The sequence below is a fragment of the Nilaparvata lugens genome, chromosome 2, assembly GCF_014356525.2.
Source record: "Nilaparvata lugens isolate BPH chromosome 2, ASM1435652v1, whole genome shotgun sequence".
NCBI lineage: Eukaryota > Metazoa > Arthropoda > Insecta > Hemiptera > Delphacidae > Nilaparvata > Nilaparvata lugens.
In genome coordinates, this window is record NC_052505.1 from 11,217,812 (window position 1) to 11,244,449 (window position 26,638).

The 26,638-nt window shown below is 33.4% G+C and overlaps 2 protein-coding genes across 2 annotated transcripts; one reads left to right on the forward strand and one right to left on the reverse strand.

Moving 5' to 3' along the window:
- Positions 1-93: 93 nt before the first annotated feature.
- LOC111049955 (propionyl-CoA carboxylase beta chain, mitochondrial) lies at positions 94-19,190 on the reverse strand. Its single transcript, XM_022336163.2, has 10 exons — positions 18,678-19,190; positions 16,869-16,982; positions 16,286-16,411; positions 14,733-14,879; positions 13,680-13,799; positions 7,594-7,781; positions 5,995-6,200; positions 4,229-4,437; positions 2,468-2,666; positions 94-630 (listed from the first exon to the last, which is right to left on the reverse strand). The coding sequence occupies exons 1-10, from the start codon at positions 18,876-18,878 to the stop codon at positions 509-511; spliced, it is 1,632 nt and encodes a 543-aa protein (XP_022191855.2). The 5' UTR covers positions 18,879-19,190; the 3' UTR covers positions 94-508.
- Positions 19,191-19,600: 410 nt separating this feature from the next.
- On the forward strand, positions 19,601-25,950 carry LOC111049956 (putative SERF-like protein). Its single transcript, XM_022336164.2, has 3 exons — positions 19,601-19,860; positions 23,549-23,672; positions 25,598-25,950. Exons 1-3 carry the CDS (start codon positions 19,854-19,856, stop codon positions 25,653-25,655), a joined length of 189 nt encoding a protein of 62 aa, XP_022191856.1. The 5' UTR covers positions 19,601-19,853; the 3' UTR covers positions 25,656-25,950.
- The last annotated feature ends 688 nt before the right edge of the window (positions 25,951-26,638 follow it).

The window sequence follows — 26,638 nt, forward strand, 5'->3', positions numbered from 1 at the left end:
ATGCCTCCAACATTGATACATTATATTATTAAATTTTAACATTCAATTTTCAATGAAAGTAGCGTAAGTACTGAACTGAATAACGTTTTGTGGTATTTTAATAAAATGTAATATAATTTCAAATATATAAAATTAAATTATATAACATATAAAATATAAATAGAATTTATATAACTCAAATATAAATCAATCAGACTTTCAATGCTAGATCTAAATCAATGCTCTAACAAATTGATAGAAAATATGTATAATAAACAGATCACATTCCATATTCATTTAGGCTACTGATTCAATTATACACTTTATTCATTAAAAAGATTCCCTGAATTTTACTCTTTAAAAGTGAAAACTCCAATCAATCTAAGTTCTTTAAACTGCTTTTAACTCACAGTTTACCTGGAAGATTATAATATTATGTTTTCCAAGTTATCTCTCACAACTGTACAAGACTTGATAGTCTGAAAAGTCTCCGGAGAAATAAAAAAATCCAGAATCACCAATTTAGTGTTTATAATGGAATATTTCCATGCTTCTTTGGTGGATTGGAAAGTTTCTTGGTTGATAGCATTTCCAGGTCTTGACAAATCCTTCTTCTTGTTGTTCTAGGCTCAATAATATCATCTATGTAACCTGAAAATCACAGAGGATCAAAAATTAATAATTATAGAATTGTTGTGAATTTATAGAAATATCAAGAATTTATTACCAAAATATCTCATCTAGATTATTAAAATATATTAACATCAAATCTTGGAAAAAAATTCATAAATAACATATAATATTGATAATCATTAACTAGAATCAGAGATGGGAGAAATAATCATCTTTACTCTATGTAAATCTACTCTATGTAACTTCTATGTAAATCTTTACAGATTTCTTTACTCTAAACAGTACGATATTTCTAATACAAGGCAGAGTCAGAATATCATAAATAGTCATACAAATATTTGTACGAGTAGTCATTCATAAATATTACATCAGAGGTAGGATTAATATTATATCAGGTATTCGCATATACCGGGATGAATTGATACACAGCTATCTACAATAGAATGTGGTAGGAAAAGATAATTCGCAACCATCTCATCATTTACACTGACTAGATTGTGAGGCCATTTTGATTTTTTCACTAATTATTTTTTTTCTAAATGATGGTTGAACATACGAAATTGAAACTTTGCACAATCATTTATAACAACTAGACGAAGCTAGAAAAAAATTATGATAATTTTTCAAATTCATAAAACAAAATGGCGGCCATTTAAAATTGTGTTTTTTAAATAACTCAGAAACCTTTGGTTTTACAAAAACTTTGCAAGCATAACTTTTTTAGTAAATTTAATTGCCTATCGATTGGTACCAGAATTTTTGGTATTGGAACAATAATAACTGAGATATGGCAGTCTTAGTGATAGGTAACCAATGAGAGTTTGTTGCAGTGCAAAACAAGGCATGCTGATAGAGTCGCCTCAATGATGCAACAATCTCTATTTACATTGAATGTTACTAATAGTAAGCGATTTTAGGTCATTTCAAACAATAAAATAACGTTACATGACCCTCTTAAGATGGGTCACCAACCACTAAAGCTGCCATATCTCAGTTAATTCTGGTACCAATCGATAGGCAATTAAATTTAATAAAGAAAGTTATTCTGATTCAACGGTTTCTGAGTTATTTAAGAAACAAAATTTTAAATGGCCACAATTTTGTTTTATGAATTTGAAAAATCATTATAATTTTTTGTAGCTTTATCTAGTTGTTATTATGATCGTGAAAAGTTTCAATTTCGTATGTTTAACCATTATTAAAAAAATAATAATAAGTGAAAAAAGCAAAATGGCCGCTGTGTGAGTAACTGAATACTTCCGGACAATTTAAATATGATATTTAGATAAGTTTTTTACTCAGGAACAATGCCCTAGAGTATTCGTAGGGAGTTTGTAAACACTCTGTATAGCGAATGCATACATTTATAGTAGAACAGAGATATATTATTATCGTTTTGATTTTATGATAACGAGAATATTAGAATATTTGGGCAATAGCCAATTTTTCTTTTCCAACTATTGTATTGATTGCTCTCTCCAATAAATAAATAAATATTCTTGCTGCCACATCCCAACATGATGTGAAATCACCATATCATTTACTATAGTGAGATCCACGTTACAGTGACAGTGGATTAAGATGGGAGAACAGCGTTGCCGATTCTCTGCATTGATTAATTATCTTTCTACATTGTCAAAAGCAGATTTGGCATCGTTGCGGAGCAAGAAAAAGATAGTACTACCTGCTTTGTCGAATGATAGACAAGGATAGCAACACCAAAGTTGATCAAATACTGTCATTATAACGTGTGGACCTCACTATAGTAAAAATACTTGATTATGAACAAACAACAAATATTTTAAATGTAATAGAATAGAGTCATGCTATTTGAATAGAATAGAGTTGCGCTCACCTCTTACAGCAGCAGACAGAGGGCTGCGAAATTTATCGATATACTCAGCTTCATACTGAGCCAGATTGTCTTTTCCCCTGTAGAGAATGGCGACCGCTCCCTTGGATCCCATCACAGCGATCTCGCCAGTCGGCCACGAGTAATTCGAGTCGCCCCTCAGGTGTTTTGATGCCATCACATCATACGCCCCGCCATAAGCCTGAATGCAAAAATAGCTAATTAATCATCTTGATTTCGTAATCATAGTCGGTAGGCTTTGGGATTGAACGTGATATCGTGTAAGCAAAATTCATGCTTGTGTAAGTAAAAATGGAGTCATGTTTTTTGAATAGAATAGAATAATTGAGATCACCTCTTACAGTAGCAGACACGTAACTTGAACTATTGATAAATAGCTAAACAAGTAAGTTGTAGAAGTACTATAAGAAAAAATTGAATTATAAATTTGAGTTAAAATAAAGAGTAGGCCTATTCTGGTTATATGTATAGGGTGGCATAACCAAAAGGATTTTAGTTGAAAAATTTCTAGAACATCAAATAAGAACTATTTGAATGAATGAATGAATGAATAAATTTTATGAATGAATGAATGAATTTTATTTGCCAAAAACAAAATACAAAAAAGCTTTACAAAAAATAAATATAAGTATATGCTACTGCACTTAAACCAAGATACATATATTTATTTAATTAGATATAATAACGAAATGATATCGTTTATATTATAAATAATAGTAATAAAATGAAGATTTAATTTATGTTCATATGCATAAGAACAGTAGGTGACGCAAAACACCTAATAATATATTTATTAGGGATATACCGTAATCAGAGCTATGAATTATAATCGTTTATAGTGAATGAAGGGTGGAAACTAATTTTATCAACTCTCTTTTTCAATCGGAATGGATATCTCAAAATGAAAACACAAATTAAATGCATGGAATCCATCCGAGCTACAGCATTTAAATCGGTCACAATTTCCAAGATAAAATAGACATCTAAAATATTATTTATCGATGTTGCGCGTGGCCTCTACAGTCTTCTTTAATGTGCAATGGATGGGAACTTCCAATCCATTAATCTATAAACGGTTGGAAACATGGTGGAGCGACGCAGGTAGCTTCAAGATTGAGTGCTGAATGTAATGTATGTATTGAAATGGGTCGAAACATACAGTTACATTCGCCACCATATAATCAATTACACCAAGGTCTATAGAAACAGGACAAGACACCCGTGTTCCTTATGGGGCAGCCATTTTGTGTTTCTATAGACCTTGAATTACACGTACTGACTTTATAATCACTTAAAATTTATAAATTTTATAGTCACTGTAATTACACGCATTAAATGCAACGCTGCTCTCAAGTTTAAAGCTACTTTCACAGCTTCACCATAATATAATAATAAATTAAACATGAAGCTTCTATCAATGCATGCACGGTAAAATAATCGATCAAATAGAGACAGAAGACATGCCTTGCAAGTGTTAATGGTGACTAAAGCATGCATACTAAGGCTAGGCCCACACCAGTTAGTCAAGACAAGACAAGACAGGATCAGACACGTTCAGTCACAATACTTCACATTGTTGCTTATGACGCAACTCACACTGATTAGTCATTGCAATTAGACATGTCTTCATAAGCAACTATGTGAAGTATTGTGATTGAACATGTCTGATCATGTCTTGTCTTCACTAACTGGTGTGCACCTAGCCTTACAAAGAAATCGATGAAATAACGATAGAAGACATGCCTTGCGAGTGATAATGGTGACTTTGGGAACAGTGGCTTCAGCGAAAGCATAGAGGAGTTTGGCGCCATGACGGATAATGCCGCCATGCTCTTGACTGAGGCCGGGCAGGAATCCGGGCACATCGACTAGCACTACTAGAGGAATGTTGAAAGCGTCACAGAAGCGCACAAAGCGTGCTGCCTTCACAGATGCGTTAATGTCCAAGCAACCTGATCAAGGCAAACAAGAAGAAGTCAACGAAAAAGAAACCACAATTATAACAAATAATTACTTCATCACCACTACTACCAAGTTTATTCCATTTTTATAAATATAAAGCAATTTTGAAATGTGCCATGCTTAAAGAGGACAGAAGCTTCAATTTTCTTCAAAATACCTCAACAATTAATAGGAATGTAATTTCACTATCTTATTCAGTGAATTTCACAATAATTGAATTCAAACATTTATTAGACCTTCGGCATCATGTGAGGAAATGGAAAAAGACAAGTATTTTATTAGTGATCAGAAGAGATCTATGTGTAGCGGAGAATAAGTAATCTTTCTTCGAAGTATTAAATCAATTTTCCAATATTGTAAAATTGATTTTCTCTTTAAATTCAGGACTACTTTATTTTATTTATAAAATATAATTATAGTACCCTAATTAGTAAATGTTTATTTGAAATCTATTTTCAAAAATCTGACGATGGTGTGAACACTGAAACTAGTAGTTATCATTTGTATTCTTAAGCTGCGTTTACACCAAAGTTATCAACAAAACGTTAATAACTTAATCCTTATAGATTCTATAAGATTGAACTGAACTTGACAAACACATATGTTCATCATGTGCATGATAAGTTATGTTCAATCTGATAGAATCTATGAAGATTAAGTTATTAACATTTTGTTAATAACTTTGGTGTAAACGCAGCTTTTAATCTATTATTTTATTAATTTCAAAGGGTATCACAATTCTATTTTTCTTTTTTATTAATTGATTTTCTATATTTATTTCTACTGGGCTACTTAATACAATAAATATTGTCAACTAGCTGGCCCAGCGAACTTCATACCGCCAAATAGTTTAAAGCATCTCATGACAAATTTTAGCTGTATGCACACCTGAGGAGGCGCGAAGCGGCATTTTATTTGTATAGATAATTTTCCAAATAAGAAATTTACTAAAAATCAATTAATTCTGAACACCGAAGACAGCACAATTATTCGAAATAAAGCAATGTCTTTAGAGCATGTAAGTCTTTTACCTGAGGCCGCACTGCTGAATGGTTACACACAGAACAGTAATTTTGTTTCTAGTCGGGGCGTTTAGAATGAAATACTAGAATAAATATGTACTTATTAATATGTACATGGAGAAGCACACACTCTTGTCTACTATCTACCGACGGCTGTTGGATGACGCAATGATTATAATAGCTGATTTTTATTTCTGTGTGTGGCCAGCTCACAAATCTTCTCCCATAAGGATTACATGTAAACTTTGAAGGACCGTAGGAAAGAGTCCTGAAGTCGGATTGTAAATTTGATAGGCCATAAACCTGGTCCTGAACATAACAAACACAACTAAAAAAACATCATCAAATTTGGTGCACACATAAAAAAGTTATTGAATGTCAAAATTTGAGGTTCGATTTTTATTCATATAGATTACAATATGGTACTATCGGCAAAGAACAACTTGTGCGCCGGCAGTGAGATTTTGTATTTTTATTGTGTGTTCATGTTGAATAAAGTTATTGATTGATTGGTTGATGACAAACCAGCAGCAACTTTCGGTTGATTGGCGACAAATCCGACGGTGCGTCCATTCATCCGGGAGAACCCGACGATGATGTTGGTGGCGTACTTGGGGTGAATCTCGAAGAAGTCGCGATCGTCGACCAGACTGAGGATGACGTCCATCATGTCGTAGGCGGCTGTCGAGTCGGGCGGAACTATGTGATCCAGGGCCGGAGCATCCCTGTTACTGCAAAAATGCAACAACTTTTTGCAAACCTTCAGAAAGTGAATATCAATCATTTATTGCAAACTAGCAGGTAACCCGTGCTCCGCAAGGCTCTATTTTGAAACTTGACAAACTGAAAACTTGATGTAATGAAAATTTGAAGAATTGAAAATTGGCCTATAACAATTCTCGGTTAATTAAGAATCTATATGCAAAATTTAAAATTAATCAGTCCAGTAGTTCAGACGTGATGGATGATGCGTCAAACATAATTTTCCTATCCCGTAAGTGTATAAGCCAGTTATTTACTTTACTACCCGTGTTATCGGATGTGCACGTTAAACTGTCGGTCCCGGCTGAAGTATGACAGTCGTAAGGCCCATTGACGGCTTAAATTATATATTCAGGCGGTGGGACCTTCCCGCAAGGGACTCCCCACCAATAAAAGCCATACGAATTTACTTTACTATTTACTTTATTATAGTTTAGATGACATTTATTTAACGTGATCAACAGGGCAGATCAAATTCAATTCATCGAGTAAAGTATTTTAATAGGACTACGTACATGTTTAATTATTATAGTATTATAGTTAATATTATATAATATTATTATATAGTTATAGTTATTATTATATAGGGCACTCGTACCCTTTTTATATTTTTCATGACAATTGAATAGTCAAGCATAAGTGCTCGAAAATTGTGTTTTTATAGAAAATATAAAAAGGGCACTAGGAACTTTCTATAATAAATTATTCATCAAATTTTACATTATAATCCTACTGTACTCTTAGAGTGGAAACATGGTGAAGCGACAAATCGAATTAAATGCAATAAATGTAGCACTTAAGCTTGAAGCTATCTTGGCCGCTCCACTATATTTCCATTCTACAAAGCCGGGGACAAACTTGTCATGCATCGTTCCGATTCGACTCAGGGCTACTTGATAGTTCTATTATATACTATATATAGTTTTTATTGTATTTTATTATATCACTATAGTACCCTTTTATTTTCTTGGTGTCAAACGACCAGTTGATAATAGCGTGATTAGCCGAAACTGGTCGTGTTATCAAAGTGTTATAAAATGATACAAGTAATTCTATCCGTATAAATGACTATTCAAATGTAGGCTTAGTAAATGTGCGTATGAGAGGAATAGTTGAGAATGAATTGAATAAATCAAAGTACAAGAAGTGAATGAACACTGTCCAAGATATAGTATGAGAATTTCCCAACCACTTTTCCAACAAAATATAAACTTTGTAAGTTTAGAAAAAGTTTTTTTTGCAAAATCAACTTCCAGCTAAAAGTTTTCAACTTCAAAATAACAACGTATTTGAAATTTATTCATTTTTAATATGAAATATAGTTAGTTATTTTGAATACAAAAATGTTTGTTTAATTGTTACCTATCATCGTGACATACTCTCACTGGAGCCGATTCCTGGTTGCTGAGAGGAAGAAATCCAAGAAAATCACGCAGCCGAAGCAACGCATCCACATCATTCTCGAACGCGTTGTGAGCCACACCTGATATACTCATGTGAGCATTCGAGCCTCCCAACTCCTCTTGAGAAATTTCTTCATTTGTTGTGGCCTGAAAATTATAAATAATAACAGCAGTAGAACCAATAAATCTATATTTCATTCTCTTCTGACCTACGGTATCATATTTTGGGGGAACTCGAGTCAAGTGATAGACATATTCCGAATGCAGAAGTGGGCGATACAAGTGATTGTTGGAGAATCAATACGTTCAAGCTGCAGACCATACTTTAAAGAGATGAAAATTCTCCCTCTTCCGAGCTTGTACATCCTAGAGACCGTATGTTTCATAGATAGGAACAAGAATAAATTCAGAACTGGCGCACATTTCCACAATAATTATATAACAAGGCAAAAGGAAGAGTTGTGAGATGATGCACACAGGACCACCGTGTATGAGAGAGCAGTAAAGAGTGCTGGAATTAGACTGTACAATAAATTACCAGCTAACATAAGAGAAAATACAGGACGTAAATTCAGAGTATTGATGAAGGAGCAGCTTTGAGCATTTCTGCATACTCAATTGATGAATTTGAAGCACATTACGAGATGAGTTAGGCTGCTCAGTATTACCATAGAGAAACTATGGCATAAGTAGATATCCTATGGAACCGGGCGTTTATGTCGCAACTTTTACTGTTATCTCAAACTGATAGTCCACGTAGTTCTTTCCTGTGAAGCTTTATGACGCTGGTAGTCTCTCATACTGTGCCGTTCATACACTCTTACCCGGTCAAAACAGTAAAAGTCGACAATAATCGACATTAATCGGCTTGAGATAACAGTAAAAGTTGCGACATAAACACCCTATACCATGGGATATCTACTTACGCTATTGTTTCTCTATGGTATTACTATGTACATATTTTTATGTAATTTTAATATCTAAAATAATTTAAATATGACTTGATTTGAATACATATTATCGACACATCCAAATACCCCTTCCGTGGGTGGTAAAAAAATGGACGAATAATATAAATAAAATCATTTGCAAAGAAAGGCTCAACTCACACTTAGCGTCTCAGGTCGAGAAGAGAATCGACTCTAGTCGAGAGCATGTGTTTTCAAATGGGGACGTCGCGGAGACTAGAATCGACTGGTCTGAGTTTCACCATTTGGAAACACATGCTATCGACTAGAGTAGAGTCTCTTCTCGACCTGAGTCGCGTAAGTGTGAGTTGAGCCTAATTTGTCTGGAATGATTGAGGATACAGTGAATAGTAGGTATTTCTAGGCCCGGTTTCTAGGATACTTGTTAAATCTAATGGGTCATTAAACCTATGGATTTGTCTTAGTCGAGCAGCGGTGACGAGCGGACGTGTTTGTGGTGACAAGGAGTGAATTGTACTATTGTTTGCAGCTTATCTATTATTGAGTGTACTGACTTGTTTATCGTGACCGTCTACTCATCAAACTCGTATTCTGTTTAGCTCGCATATTATAGATACGTTTGAAATATGAATAACTGCAACGTTTGTCTCGGCAATTTCAGTGATGAAGACTCAATAATTTGTGCTTCGTGTAAACAAAAATGTCATTACATCTGCCACTATTTAACCGAAAAGAACTTCAAAAAACTTTCAAAGGATAATCGGAATAAATGGAAGTGCAGTGCTTGTAAACAGGTGTCTGTGTCACCAGGACAAGAAGAGAGTGAAATGGAAAGTGATGTTTTAATGCGAAAAATGACTGTTTTATTTGAACAGTTTTCAAAATCGTTGAAAAAAGATATTGATCAACAATTAGGGGAACTAACTCACTCAGTAAAATTTGTTTCGGATAGTTTTGATAGTTTCAAATCGGATATCGGAGAAATCAAAAAAGCTAATGAACAATTAATCACTGAAAACCAAAAATTGAAAGAAGAAGTGAAATTTCTTTCTAAGAGAAATGAAATATTAGAAGAATATACCAGGAGGGAAAATTTATTATTAACCGGTATACCTGCAACAAAGAACGAAAACATGGACGAAATCCTACAAGGCGTAGCCAGTGCTCTCCAAGTGTCTGATTTTTCATCAAACGAAATCAGCGTCGCTCACAGACTGCCATCCATGAACCGAGAGACTACACCGATGATTGTCGTCAGGTTCGTGAGAAGGAGTATGAGGGACAAATGGATGACGGCTTTCCAAACCATAAGCAGAGAAGATAGGAGCAGCCCCGGAATCGACGTGAAAAAAATCAACAGAAACCTGCCGAACGGACACTTCAGGCTAATGAATCAGCTGACTGCCAAGAGTGCTAAAGAACTGAAAGCCGCTCGTGAGTTAGCTAGGGAAAATGATTGGAAATTCGTCTGGTTTCGTGGTTCACAAATGTGCGCTAAGAAGTCGGAGGGCTCACCTGTATTCAAAGTCAAGGGACTGGACCATCTGAAAAAAGTTATCAACGGAGAGGAATAAAGTGTTGCTACAGGTTTGATTAAACATTTATTATGAATGATCTCACGCAATTTGTAGATAGTATTAACAGTGTTAGGGAATGTGAAAGTACCGATGAATACTTGAACTATATCCAGCCCCTTAATTATGAATTGAATATTTTTAGTTTAAATATAAGAAGTTTGAAAAGAAATTTTGATCAAATTCTCATTATTTTGAACAGCATGAGAACAAAATTTGAGGTTCTAATTTTTACTGAAACCTGGACTTCTGAAGAAGAAAAATCACTGTTAAACATTAATGGCTATAATTTATATATAAAAAGTAACTCCTTGAATCGTTCAGATGGAATTGTCATGTATGTAGCTAATAGTATTTCCTCGAAAAAAATTGATAGTCCAAACGAATATCCTTTCTTAGCTGTTGAGCTGCAAACTAAAAATAATAAATATTTAGTAACATCCGTTTATAGATCTCCTAGTACAAGTATACCTTTATTTATAGAACAACTTGATAATTATATGAATGGTTCATGCTTTAATTTTGATTATTCATTAGTGATAGGTGATGTAAATATTGATTTGTTATGTAACTCTAAAAAAACGCATGATTATTTGTCTATTATGAGTTCGCATGGGTTTGAGTCCTTTGTCAATAGAAAAACTCGTCCTGCTTCAAATACTTGTTTAGACCATATTTTTTCTAAATCCAAACATAATGACTCATTAAAAACTGCTGTATTAGAAATGTCAATTACTGATCATTATGCGACTGCTCTTCACGCATCAATTAAAAAAGATGTTTGTTCTCGATCTAGTAAGCCATGTAAGTTTATTGAAGTGAGGAATGTTAATAAAGAAAAGTTGTTAGAGGAGAGTGCTTTAATGAATTGGGAGATTGACGCGAATAGAAGTATTGAAACATTAGTAAATGAATTTGTAAATAATGTAAAAACGTGCATCAGTAGAGCAACAGTTATTAAAAAGGTTAATTTAACTAAAAAACATTTGAAACCTTGGATGTCCAATGGAATTCTAAAGTCCATAACTATAAGAGATAGATTATATAAAAGATTGAAAAATGAACCATTTAATGTAGAGCTGAGAAGGAAATTCCTGTCTTACAGAAATAGAATAGTAGATCTAATTAGAAAAGCAAAAGATTTATATTATCAATCAGAAATAAATAAAGCTCAAGGTGACCCTAAGAAGATATGGTCTGTGATAAATCAAGCAATTATTGGGGTAAATAAGAATTCACAATTACATGTAAATCAAGATCTTAATGCTTTGAATGACTATTTTGTGAATGTAGGTATAAATCAAGCGCAGGAAATTGATATACATGGACAGAATGAAGATCAATATTTGGAACAAACAATAGATATTGAAAATGCATTTAATTTCAATTTTGTTACTGAAACAGAAATCAAGGAAGTAATCAAAAGTTTGAATGATAATAAGGCACCTGGATGGGATAACATATCCAACAGCGTGCTAAAACTATTAACTGACACAATCTCTAAACCTCTTTCAGAAATTTTCAATTGTTGTTTTTCATCTGGATACTTTCCCTTGCATTTCAAGCATGCAAAAGTTATTCCTTTACACAAGGGGGGGAGTAAAGAAATACCTCAAAATTATAGACCAATTAGCTTGCTAAGTTCTATTTCTAAAATTTTCGAAAAATTGGTAAAGAAAAGATTAGTTGAATATCTAGATGTTAATAAAATCCTTGATAAGAGGCAGTTTGGTTTCCAACAGGGTAGAAGCACAGAGGATGCATTGGAGTCCTTAACTGAGACAATATACAATGGTTTCAAAACAAATAAAAAACCTTGGTAATGTTTCTGGACCTGGCCAAGGCTTTTGACACAGTACCACATGATAAAATGATCCAGAAACTATCTAATATTGGTATTCAAGGAATAGAGTTAGATTTCTTTGAAAGTTATCTAAGGGGTAGAAGCCAAATCGTTAGCTGTGGTGGTAGTAATAGTGAGATTAGAGATGTGACATGGGGTCTACCTCAAGGGACTGTATTGGGACCAGTTTTATTTTTGATCTATGTTAATAACCTGCCTAGTGTACTGGACTCAGTTGGGTCTAAGACAATTTGTTTTGCTGATGACACAGCACTTATCTTCCAAGAAGGTTCCTGGGAAGATGTTATCAAGCAAACAAAAGTGGGTTACTATAAGGTTTCTCAGTGGCTAAAATGTAATTATTTGAGACTAAATCTTGGTAAAACAAAATGTATGACCTTCAGTCCAACAACAAGAGGAGATCTAGATATGAACAGGCTTTGTTTGAATAATGCTTGTAACAGGTATCCATGTGATTCTTGCAATGAGGTTATTGAGAGTGTAAACAATTACAAGTATCTTGGTATTTTTGTTGATAAGCATCTACGCTGGTCACCTCAGATTAGCTACCTTTGTAGAAAATTAAGGGTGGTCAATTTAAAAATGTACATGCTTAGAAGTATTTTGAGTCTAAAATTACTAAAATCTGTTTATTTTGCTCTATTCCAATCCTTAGTTCAGTATGGTAATTCTATATGGGGAGGAACTTTTGATTCAACTTTAAAACCTCTATTTGTTTTACAAAAGTTAGTTATCAAAACAATAATGAGGTATCCGAGAGATTTCCCAAGTGTCACATTGTTTCAAAATTCCAATCTGTTCACTATAAGACAATTGTTCATTTTAAAGACTATTAAGAAACATGTGCTCAAATTAAAAAATATTCAAAATTTTCAAAGAGTAACTAGACAAGTCGCTCAAAACTTAATCACAATTGAAAGAGTTGATAGCACCCTATCCCGTAGAAGTATTTCATATTTGAGAAATAAACTCTATAATAAAGTTCCAAGAGGATGGTTGTTAAAGAAGCCTAAAATAAAAGATTTCCATACCTGGGTGAAAGAAAATTATTTTTATTCAATTAATGATTTGGTTTAATATTGATTGATGTTGTATGAATCTTAAATTCAGCTTTATGTATATCTTTAATTTATTGTTATTTCTTAGAATGGAATATTTAGTTGGTTGAATGTTAATTACTGTTAGCCTATATTATAATATTGTAGGATCATTTTATATATTAATATTAATGTATAAGTGAATAAGTTATATTAAGACTCCACGTCGGCGTACAAGTTTTCTTTTGCCGACGTGTAGCACAAAGTTGTCAATTTCCTTTCAGTTGTATTCTGTATATATTTTTGTGCAATAAACGATTTGATTTGATTTGATTTGATTAATGGTCAATTAGATTTTTTGTCTGGAATGATTGAGGATACAGTGAATAGTAGGTATTTCTAGGCCCGGTTTCTAGGATACTTGTTAAATCTAATGGGTCATTAAACCTATGGATTTAATGGTCAATTAGATTTAATAAGTGTCTAAGAAACCGGGCTCTAAAGAACGTAAATATAATCATACAGTATTCCTGAGTAGTGCCTGAAGTAGTGAAGTATTCTGAAGTAGTAGAAATTAAAGTAGACTTGAATTGATCTATCTATGCACAATGTAAATAATTATGATTTACGACAATATTTACCTTGACTACATCAGGTCCTGTTATGAAGAGATATGATGTGTTTTTCACCATAAATGTGAAATCAGTGATGGCTGGAGAATACACCGCACCACCAGCGCATGGTCCCATTATCATGGAAATCTACCAATCAAGCAAAAACATACTTTCAATGCAAAAGTCAAATTAATATTGATGATACAAATGAAACAATGGATCTTTTAATATATACTATCACTATTTGAATACAAATTGAAATAAAATTAGTGTTGTGCCGTTGGAAGTTGAATAAATTCTAAAATACAAATTAAAACACATGTAAAATACACAGAATACACATACAAGCAGTATTTCTACATATCTACCTTTCAAATACAAATAGGTAATAGAGAATAGGTAATTTATGTTTAGCTTAGTTGTATCTTTATGGAGTTTCAATTTGCTATATTATGATTATGATACAGAAATACGGTAACAATATTGATTCAATTGAAGAAACAATATTGAGAGATATTCTCCATCTCTTCTCTCCATTCATAAAATCATCATAAATGAAAACTTTTGTATTATCATTCATCCCCTCATCATTACCTAGGCTTAAAATACTTCTAGAAAGTTACTTTTGTGAATAAATAACAGTTCTCATTTTATTTTAATTACCCTTTTTCAAAGTTCTTGAGCTGTAGATTTGATCCTCGCATTAATTGATGAAAACCTAAATTGCAATAATTACGTTGTTGAAAAACTTCGAAAACAATTCTTATTCTTCCTTGCCTTTTTCTCATTATTTGGGGTCGGCTCTCCTGGATCTTAGTCGCCAGTGATTGCGATCTTGGGTCGTCTCTGGCGTCCGAAAAAACTTCGAAAACAATATACGTCAAAAATTGATTGATTGGATTATATGACTCTGTTAATGGCGGAGCTAGGACTCCAGGTCCTTTCTGCCACACAACCCTTAATAAACAGAATATATTGAAAAAATTGAGTTTTTTGTATAGAATAAACAATTTTGGAAAATATACGCTCATTTCTAACAGTATTTTTTAATATAGGATGATTAATTCAGGTTCAACAGACCTGGGGTATGACTCCGGAAGCTAGAACATTTCTTTGGAAGATATCGGCATAGCCACCTAGAGCATCAACCCCTTCCTGGATACGAGCTCCTCCAGAATCATTGAGTCCAACCACAGGTGCTCCAACAGTCATTGCTTTATCCATAACCTGCAAAAGTACACAACTTGAGTTTGTGGCCCAAGCCCGACTCAACATTAAATTGCCTTTTGAAAGACAAATAAGACAGATCTAATCTGATCAATGGCCAAATTGATTCCGAATCAAATTCAGTTTACACTATGAACAGAGAAGTTTGTGAAACCAAAAAAATAGAAATATAAATATTTATCAGCCGATAAATACTTAAAATAGTAGGCTACAGTGGGCCATGTCACATATATGGATTACATACTATGGAATACCACTGATGATGATGCCTCCAGTGCATTAAAGCTTCAGTTTAGCTCAAATAAATTATATGTAACCGACAACATATTTTTCATTTCACCTCAAATTCAACTTTCTGATACATTTTAACCACACAGTAAAAAAAAACAGACGGTAGAAAATAGTCATACTGGTTTTCTCCTGTCAAATCAAATAGGTAGTTCTGCTTCCAATGTAGGGGCGCTCTGAAATTAATATAATTTACACTATGAACAGAAATGTTGTGGAATTTTTCCTTATCAAGGTAATTTTATTCTAATTTTATTTTATATGTAATTTTATAATTTTTTTTTCCTCACAAGAAGGTTGAAGAGAACAGAGCCCTTCGAGTTGGTGTAGTGCTAGTGGAAAAAGTATATTGAATAAAAGTGTAGTGAAAGAATTTTAAGTACCTAGGTAGTGAAATTATAGATTGGAACTGTAGGCTTCACTGGAAGACTTTAGCAATAAAAATCATTTTAGGATAATCAATAAGAGAGTAATTTGTGAAATTAAATGGGACTGACAATATCGCTTTTATTTTACTTTCGGCAGCAAATATAAAATATCAGACAATCAACGTAATACAGTGTTCATACATGACTAGCGTCATGAAAGAATAATAGGCCTACAGGCTGTAGAATATTTTATATTGATGGGACATGAGACGGTATAATTTCAATGGATTCAAGAGTATTGAACAGGGTAATTCGAAATTTTATAGTATTCTGAAATTCTATACGCAATGGCATAAACATGAAGATGAGAAGAAAGCTACCGAACAGTTGCAGTGTTAAGTAGAACTATTCCTAGAGAAATAAGGTGCGGGTTGAAAAATCTATCTGATTACAGCATTAAAACAACAAAAACCTCTGCAAAAACTCAAGTAGATATTGTATAGGTTTCAGGTAGATAGTACGTTATTATTCAAAATAATAATCATCTATCTACAGAGGTAATAAAGAATGTTATTATATTATATTCTACTTCGATAATTAGATTTGAGGATGTATCCTAGGTTGAGAATTAGAGGACTAAAAAGTCTCAAATCCACCTAATAGAGACTATTTTCATTTCATTTCAGATTTACAAAAAAAAACGATTACAAGATCATCTAGGATGGTAATAACTCCTGAAATTAACATTACCTTACAAATTTTCTTTGCATGCGCTAGAGATAAACTGCCTCCAAAGACTGTAAAGTCCTGGCTGAACAGAAATATACTTCGTCCATTGACTAAGCCGTGACCAGTTATGACGGAGTCCCCAGGAAACTATGAAAACAAAAATTGAGTAAATTATTAAAATTATGTCTAGTAACTAGAATTTCAGTCAACTTATGAGAGATGAGTAAGTAGAGAAGGTTAAATTATTTTTAACGATTGAATTTTAATCGATGAATGATAATTCAAAGTCTTCTAAGGTTACTTATGATATGAATAATTAAAGTTGAAAAATAAACAACTAAGTTATCAGCAATATTCAAGATGAATGTTCAACGTTGAATATTTCCAAATAGATCAATCTAGTCGACTGAGTTTGTGCATGCTCGTTCAACCGTTAGTGGCCAGCCTTATCATTAAAATTATAAGGGATTTAATTAGCATTCTATGACATTTGATGGCGTAAACTCATTAGCTATTTCAATTTGAAGCAAAATATGAGTTCAAATTCAACAAGAGAATCAAATTTTCAAATAATATTCAATAATAAATCTGTTCCCCTACTTACCTTCTGTTTTTCCATGCCAAAGTCTGAACACGTATGTTCCATAAGCATATCATATTCAGTAAAGGAGTCTGGATCACAGAGCAAATTGATTCGTTCTCTCGCAGTCAACTTACCCTGTAAAAAAATGGAGAATAGATTATCAATTTTCTGTAATGCAATCAAAAATGATTTGACTTCCCTAAAAGTAGACAGGACAGTGCCCATTCACAAAAAAAGGAAATATTTGTAACCCTGCAAACTATAGAATATAGACAAATCTCTATAGTCCCGGTATTCTGAAAGGTTATAGAAACAGATATGAAGCAGCAGCTGGTGAAGTTCTTTGGAGGTAACAATCTGCTAACCCCATCTCGATATGGATCCAGGAATGGACGCTCCACCACTAGTGTTGGCATTGACTTCCAAAATACAAAGTGATTATGAGACTAGAGACTCTCTTGCCCTAGCAATGTGTGACCTCAGTAAGGCTTTTGACTGTGTGTCCTATGAGCTCCTGATCATCAAACTTCAGAGGTATAGCCTCGATAGCAGAGTCAATCCACAATATGGTTGAGTTCTACCTAAGGAGCAGAGGGCTAGTGGTTCAACTTGGTTTTGCTACCTCTAGACTGCAAAGTGAATCATGGAGTTCCGCAAGGATCTGTTTTGGGCCCACTGTTGTTTATTCTGTTTATGGATAACTTCTCAAGCAACCAGGATGCAGTACTCTTTGTGAAAGACACCACATTGATTTCTAGTAGGGCTTCCTCTGTGGAACAGGTGCAGATCAGGTGTGCCGGGCAGGTTGAGGCGTCACAGGCAAAGCTGCAGTTTGAGGCAAACAAGCTAAATAATGAAAAGACATCCATCCTTGTCGGTTCATTGAAGATACACGCAACTGCTTGGCTTTTGACTTGATCAAAGACTGTCCCGGAACCATCACATACACCAAGTGTAGAAGAAGCCTGAAGATGTCACTGTTATACAACTACTAAGATGGCTGGGACAAGAGGTCGATCTGAACTGCCTTGTGATTGCATATCATGCACTCTTCAACAGCCATTTTATGTGTCGAGATCTCCTGTGAGAGCATGTTCCTGCCGTTCAGGATATATTATAATGCTTATGCATAAGAGAGCACTAAGGTAAGGATCGCGGGCTAAGGGTCACTGCTGTTTACTTTTCATGAGCCTGGACATTCTTACAGTCTACAGCCAGTAGGCCTACCTACATACTGTGCTCATTTTTGAATGTCAAGAAGACCAAAGAGCATCTTTCATGGAGGAGTGAACTTACACAACACTTGTCATGCTGCCAGATTGGAGATGCCTTGATACAGACTGACGGGAACCCAAATAAGCAGCTTATTCCCACCTCGGGCCAGAAGGGGTTTGAATTCAATTCAATTTGATAAAGCCAAAACACTTTAGGACAACTGGCCATGTTGAAACAACACTCTACCAACAGAAGTGCGAGCAAACATGCAGTACCTATAGAAAATTTAACTCAACACTGAGCAAGAAACTGCTGGATAGGCCTTTTTGTATTCACGACAGGAATTGGGATGAGGATGCTCTCTTTTGGGTTGCAGCACCTCCACAACGCAGGTAGCTTGGGTATCACCCAAGAAGGACACTGAAGATCTGGAAACCCCAGACCTTGGCAACGACATCGCTAGTATCAATGTAAGTAATAGGCTAAGCTAGTATCAAGTATACTTACTTACTTGATACTTGATTTGAAGTACCGTAAGTAGGCCTATAACTTAATAGGCTAAGTAAGAAAAACTTGGAATTTATTTTTTAAGCATACTCATATTTAATTATTCACCTTTTTGTGCTGAGCTTCAATTCTTTTCAATCCACCACCAAGAAGAGCTGCTTTCTTCAAATCATCAATTCGCTGTTTAACTTTGAAAGTTTGATTAGCATCAGTATGAGATGTATTGGCCAATTGTTGTAAGATGTGATGTTTTTGAAGTACGTTGATTTTCTTAATGAAATTTGAACGATAAGTAACGGATGAAATCATTTTTCACTAATATAAACTTTATGAAAAACAAAACAATTTTATTAAGAAGAATATTACTCTAACTACGTTGAAATTATTAAAGATATAAAGATGTTTGAGACTTCATCACAACATAACCTAAAAAAACTTCACTTTATTCATCCACTTGTTGATTTATCTTCATCTTCCGACTATGGCTTGATGGCTTGTGTTCTAATTAGGTACTAAATTTTCATAATACAACTTGCTTGTGATAAGATTACTTCGATCATCGTCACGTTTGGAAAACGTCATAAATTTTTACGCAATAACTTTGATAATAGCTCTTTGTTTATCACAAAATAAGTTGAAAACTGAAATTTGAAATACAGTATGCCAAGGAGGGGTATATTAATTGAGTTAGAAATTGGAAAATCCATTGTATTTTACCTGCTATTTTTACTCATTAATTTAGCTGCATTATTATATTAATCGTTTATGAGGTTGAATTATTTATTTACAAGCATTACATAGCCTATAAAAAATATTATTTATCAATAAAGAAATTTTTAATAACTGCCTTATTTTAACGTTAAAACCAAATTAATTCATAACTACCGTACCTTATTTCCTATTATATCAGAAAAATTGGAGTTTGACCAAGCTATTATTGTGGTAAGCGTGCTAATAACGTTGATAAGGTTTTTTGACAGGTATCAAACCTATCAATTTTGTTCCCGCCAATTTTTCAAATAATATGGGGCAAGATTTTAGCTGATGGATTCGCCGCTTGAATGCGCTACAGTAGCAGATGGCAGAATCATCAAAATCAACACTGGAGTTTTTTTCTGTGAAGTGTGAACGAAGAACAGGCAGTGAGGCAGGCATCATTTGAGGAGTGAAACACACACAACACAAGTTTCAGATCGTTGTTACAGGAAAAGAAAATCTGTCCTGACAAATTCAACGTAGAGTTTTTACTTGATACTCGGAGGTCAAGTAATAACAAATATCAGGATGACACGTAAGTATTGTTCATATGAAACACTCTCTATATTCTGTAAGGTTGGTTTTGTTATTGGATATTTCAATGCTCACTTACATCCTAACAAGGTTACCTAAATTTTCATTTTCAATGCTAAAAATAAGATTTCTCTTATTCTACACTACCCTAGAATCACTATTCTGTTGATTTTATGTTAATATGTAATCTATTTCCCAAAATTTGAAGCTCTTACGGTTTTGAATTATTGTCTAACCCCAAAATTACAAACTGCAAACTCGTTTTATCGTGAATTAATATTTTACTGTAGCCTAATTGGATTGCAGTCAAGTTTACTTACTACTATATTTTTACTTATTGAACTATTGATGAAATGACAAAATAGATTCTTATAATTGAAGAACTCTTGAAAGTAACATTTTTAAATAAGATAAGCCTATCTGTAGCCTACTATAGAATCAATATTGTTAATATTGCTACTCTTTCTGTAGACTAGAATTTTATCAATTTATTTATAAATTTGCTGTCAAATCTAATTGGGTGTTAATCTAAAACTTATCAATTTGAAATTTTATAAAAAAATATACCTTAATGCATACTATGGTCCTTGCAAACCTCAGATTGCAGCACGGGGTTTTATGGCCAATGGTATTTCTTATAAGAATAGGTGCACACGGTTGTCAACGCAATCTTTCTTGCTCTTTCTGTCAGACAAATAGCTCACAAGCCTTATGGCATCTTTAAAATCTAGCAGCACTGGCATTACTCCATAAGGGCAATGCTGCAATCCCTTAGCTACGACTTTACCGCGCGGCTAAGGTATTCTACCTTAAGGTTTGCATAGACTTCATCTCTTATCATTCAAAACTGCAAGAAGGCATCAGGTTCAAGTCTAGGATTAAATAATTATCTCCTAATTGTTTTGATTTACACAAAAACCAATGTCATATTCGAGTTCGTCTTTAAATTATGTACCACCAGCCAACAGGCTCGCTTTTTCCGTTTAGCCAGGACCTCCGGCTGAGTCATCCAGAGATGAGAACAACAGACACGATTTGCTTGGCTGCGATCTTTATTGAGACCACGCAGGAAAACGCCAATTTTATTCGTATCGCTGGTGAAATTTCGAAGCTTTCTATTCAACATTTTTAGACTCCAGCTGAGTCTCTTTACAGAATATGAACGTTCCTTATACATCAGTTCTCGAAAAAGTTTAAATTAACTATGTAGCTGAAAGTTGAAAAATGTCTGTCCATTTTGATTGTGAATATCATTTCCCTCGTAAAGTGATGAAGATAGGAGAATTATTGTATTTTAGTCTAGTTCTTTGAAACAAGTAATGTACAGCACTTGCAAAACATTTAATCCTCTCTCAAGTTTCAATTTACATGAAAAATTTATAACAATGCATGGAAAAACTCTCAAAACTAGCACCGCCATTACCTAAACAGTACTTGTGTGAATTAAGTTTAGATTCCAAGCTCAGTTATCCCTGAAAACTCTTTGTCAGAATCTTGAAGCTTTCTCTACACACTCTCTAGATTCTAGCTGATAATCTAGAGATCTAATGATCTAACAAATATAGCCTAAATGCTTTCTGTTCATTTGTCGCAAAAAAGCTGGAAAGCGCAAAAAAAATGCTGGAAAAACGTCGATTTAGAGAGTATATTTGGCTTTATTTCCAAGCACTCTCAATACAACATTTTTACACTTTGGTTGGACCACTGTACCAAATTTTAAACACTTCTCATAAAACTGAGAAGAAGCAGAAAACTCTTAATTTTGGGCGAAATTTTGAAGCGCTTCCAATACCAAATTTCTAGAACCTATTAATCTGAACCAGATTTGAATATTTTCTATTAATTTTCTCTTTATAATGCTGACAACATGAATGAACGCTGGAAAACACCGATTTTAGGTGAAATTCGCTCTAAAACCGCCTATAACGGGCGTATCTTTGGCGTAATTTCAAAGTCCTCCCTAGCTGATCTTCTGTACTAAATTTGTCTTTACCTCTCAATTAGTTATTGAAACATGTGAGAAAACGTAGAGAAAACACTTGAGAATTAGGAAAACGCAGTAAAACTCCATACCTTGTGCGTATCTTTAATGTAATTCTGAAGTCCTCTCAAGACAAAATTTCTAAACCCTAGCTGAACTTCTGTACAAGTTTGAACATTATCTTACAATTAGTTCTTGAAAAGGCAGGAAAAACGCTCAAAAACCGTCGATTCTGGGCGGATGTTTGGCGTTATTTCAAATTACAATATTTGGTAATAGAAATAGATGAAGTATCAACTAATAGCATTTTGCTAAAGGAATGCATATTGCGATTTTATAATTGATCAAGCTAGCATTGCAAAATTAAATAACTCAGACAAGGTGGTTGCTAGTTGCTATCTAAAATCGAGGTCAGTAAGGACCACGATAATAACTCATTGTGCAGTAGCACATATATTTATAAACCAAGAATTCAATTCAGAAAGTGAAAGCTGTACAATCTTATATTTTGTGTTATTGCGCAATAAAACAATACAGGCTCCGTTGTTCACGTAGCTTGGGTCTTTGAGAACTGGATTGAGTGATGTCCGGTAGTGATATCCATCATCACTAATAGATTGTTTTGAATATTAACGAAATCTGTCTGTCTATTCAATTTGTGTTGTTTCTAGTGAAAGTCAAGGTTATTCAGAAACCTTGTAAACTTTCTAGATCGTTACTGATCATATAGTTTTCAAATGCAGCCTGCTAAAGCGGAAGCACCATTACCTTTTTTATTTTATTTTCACGTTAACATAATTAAAGTAATCCCCCCTTGTCCATGTTATCTCAATCTATTTTAATCTGCCTTCAAATAAAAGAAACTCGAAATTACACGTTCAATTTTTCCTGAATATTTGGATACTTTAATTATTTGAGATCCATGTTATGCTTTTATCGCCTTCATATATATCTCTTTCCTTAATTATGAATAATTGAACACAAGATTTGAATTAAATCATTTTAATCTATAGTCAAACATACTAATATCCACTATTTACAATCTATTATGCTATTATTCATTATAAGAATTTTAAGAGATGATTGCTGTTTGAATGATGAACGTTTCTGGATTAGACGTTAACCAATATCCAATTGTTACACTATTCGCTTCTCTATTTTCGTTTTTAACGAAGAAATTGTATACACACCTCTAAAACATTAAATACTAGCTGTTTGATTGATATTGAGGATTTAATATAATTTATGAATATTATTAGAAGAGAGACACTTCTCTGTGTATACTGAGCTGAAACGTTGTAAAAAGTGGAAATAAGTTGTTTATCTCAAGAGAAAACTTACGTTTTTATAGGCCTTTGTTGCCTATGTAAGCTCTTTCCTATCTGATACAAGAATTTTATACAAGAATAAAATTGTGATAGCTCAAGAGTTTTATTGTTTTAGTATAGTTCTATATTTTGTTGTTTGTTTTTAGTAAGTATATTATATCGTTTCTTGAATTGTATAAACTTTATTGCTCAAGATCTATGTAACTGCTTTGAATTGTATTCAGAAGGAAAAAAATAAATTGAATTGAATTGAATCTTATAGGCCAAATGTTATTGATAAACACATTTGATTTTGTAATTTTTCTTAGTAAGAAAAATTGTAATGGTTTAGTGGAAATTGAATAGTTGTTTAATATTCTCATAAAATTCTATGTCAACAGGAGGAAACCAACGTGATCTCGCAAGAGAGAAGAATCAAAAAAAGCAACAAGAACTTGCGAAAAGGAAAGGGATTTCTGATAAAGGTACAAACAAAGGAATGACACTAGAACAACGCAAGCAGAGGTAACATTATTTATTTTTCAGAATGATTTAGATTTTTAGATATGCTTTTGTAAAATTATGTAATTGAAGAAAATGTCATAAGGAATCAATCTCCGATGTCATTGAGTAGCATAGCATAGAGAAACAATAGCATAAGTAGATATACCATGGTATAGGGCGTTTATGTCGCAACGTTTACTGTTATCTCAAGCCGATAGTTCATGTAATTCTTTCCCGTGAATCTGTGTGACACTGGTAGTCTCTCATATTGTACCGTTCATACACTCTCGCCCCAACAAAACAGTAAAATTCGACAATAATTAACAGTAATTGGCTGAGATAACAGTAAAAGTTGCGACAAACGCCCTATACCATGGGATATCTACTTATGCTATTGTTTCTCTATGCTACTACAATAGCAAAATCATAGTTACTACATAGCTAGGACAATAGTTAGCAAAATTATAAATTAAATACAAATTTAAATTTTAGAAGCAGTTTCGCTCTGTTGTTAATGTTCATCCTTAGAAAAGTCTACAGAGCAATTTTGATAGCGTTTCAGATAACCCAAAAAATTAACTTTATTATATTGGTTACACTGTTAATGATGGTTAGTGTGATTAAATTGGTGTAAAATTACATGGGTACTAAGCTGAATTCACCCCCAATTTCCACCACTACTAACCATTCTTGATTCGAGCTTTCTAAATCCGGGTTCACACCTGTCATGCAGTGTTCCGATTCCACTCCGATCCGATCACGGATGACAAAGACCTAGATTGGTGCATCAACACATGTCCGTCTTGTGATCTGTCCTGCCACAGCCCCTCCACCCACAAAAATTTCGGACATGAGTAGGATTGGAACGTTGCATGACAGGTGTGGCCCGGCTTTTCATTGTAGGGTATTAATGCCCTCTCGGCATTATATTTTATACATTTTCAAGATTTATCTGGAAAAAATATGCGACTATAGTAATTGAAAAAAATATGATGAAATCTCTTACAACTAGCAAATAGTAGTGAAATTACAACTAAAATCTCTTTTACAGCAAATAAAAATTCACAATCTCTATTTCCACAACGCAAGGAGCACTGTAAATTAGCATAAGCTCAATTGATTTGAATGTTTTTGATGTGGCTGACAACCGGATAGTGGCAAACTGCAAATTTGCCTATTGTAAGAATTTTGTGTTTGCAGAGATAGAATGTTCTCCGCAATTTAATGAGGAAGCTGCTAATTTCCTCATTCATAGTCGGATATTTTCATCTTGATTGTTGCAAAAAAGTTTACTTTCGTAGTTTTTCAGTTGTAGCTTTCGTCTAATGTTTAACATGCTATATTGAACTGTGTACTGCAAAAACTATGAAAGTATACTTTTTGCTACAATCAAGATGAAATTATTGGACTATGAACGAGTAAATTATTATATTAGGATTCGTTGCATCTCTCACGAGTGGTCGATATTTATTCTTTTGTTCCTGGCGCCTAAGGAATTATTAATGTTCTATTACTACAGTTAGTCAAGTTTACATATGATTATAATTTTAGGCTTAGATGTGTGTTATTGTTAAATCTGTACTAGCCTTAATGGAATGCATTTTATGATGTAGAAATTTGTGGGAAAATAAATTTCAAATTTCATGTAATTTCCTCGTAGATGGAAGTGAATGGGTATAAAAGACAAAGATATTAATAAAAAACTAAGAGAGAGGAATTTTTGAATTGAAAAAAAAAATAATTTCTTCAAGCAGTTTCAGCAAAAGCAATCATTTCTCCATTAAAAACAATGTGAGCTAATTTCAGTATATCTAGAAACCATTGATAATTAACTTTAATCTGAATTCTTCATGTTTCTACACTCAAGTGCACTGATTTCAATGCAAATCTGTCTACTTTAGTAATTTTTCAATTAGCGCTAAAAGCATTGTTTTTGTACTTTTCAGAGACGCAGAGTTGATGCGAGAAAAGCAGAAAAAAGCGCAACAAAAAGACGAGTTATGAGGAAACCGGAATTATTTTAAATTTTGACTCAAATCCAAATCTTGTATGACACCTAGGTTGATGTGATTTGTTAATAAACTCTCTCAGCTGTCAGTTTCGAACCAGAGTGAAGATTTTATTTGACAGTTGTGTAGAATATATTAATGTTTACTTCCAAAAGTAAATTAATGCACATGTTTCCTTACATTGGGCACAACAGATTTCAAGTCTGGAGTATTCAATAGTCCATTCAGCAACTCCCCATTTTTATAATATTTATTAAATAAAGTGTACCTGTGATTGTGTCAATCAGTAATCGATTTTATTTCATAAACTCCTTTTCCTCTTGAGAAAATTTTATTTTGCTCGAATATATAAATATTAAGGCCCAGTTGCAGCCTTAAAATATTAAGGCCCAGTTGCAAAAAAACATGTCTGTTAAATTTTAATCATGATTAAATTCCAAGAAAAACAATCACAGAATACTTTTCTGGAAATGGAAAGAAAGCTTATCTGATTAGTTCTCTAAAGCCACGTTTACACCAAATTTATTAACAAAATGTTTATAACTTAATCCTTATAGATTTTATTAGATTAAACGGAACTTGACAAACACATATGATCATCATGTGTATGATAAGTTATATTCAATCTAATAGAATCTATAAGTATTAAGTTAACATTTTGTGTAAACGCAGCTTTCATCGGGAATCAAAGTCAACTTTTTTGTGCTACCGGTTATAAGTGTTTTATAGTTCCCGGCATCTAAATTTAACTTAGTCACAATACTATAACACTCTTATAACCTTTTCAAAAACTATTCAAACATGTTATAAAATCAAATAATTTCTCAATAATTTAATCTTAACAATAAGCCAATCAATTTGCAACTTTCTCCTCTTTTGATCTTTTCATTACAAAGATACCTACTTTATCTATTTAACTTGAGTTTCTAGCTCTTTAGAGGCTTCAGGTAAAGACCCACTACCCATATTTAGAATGTA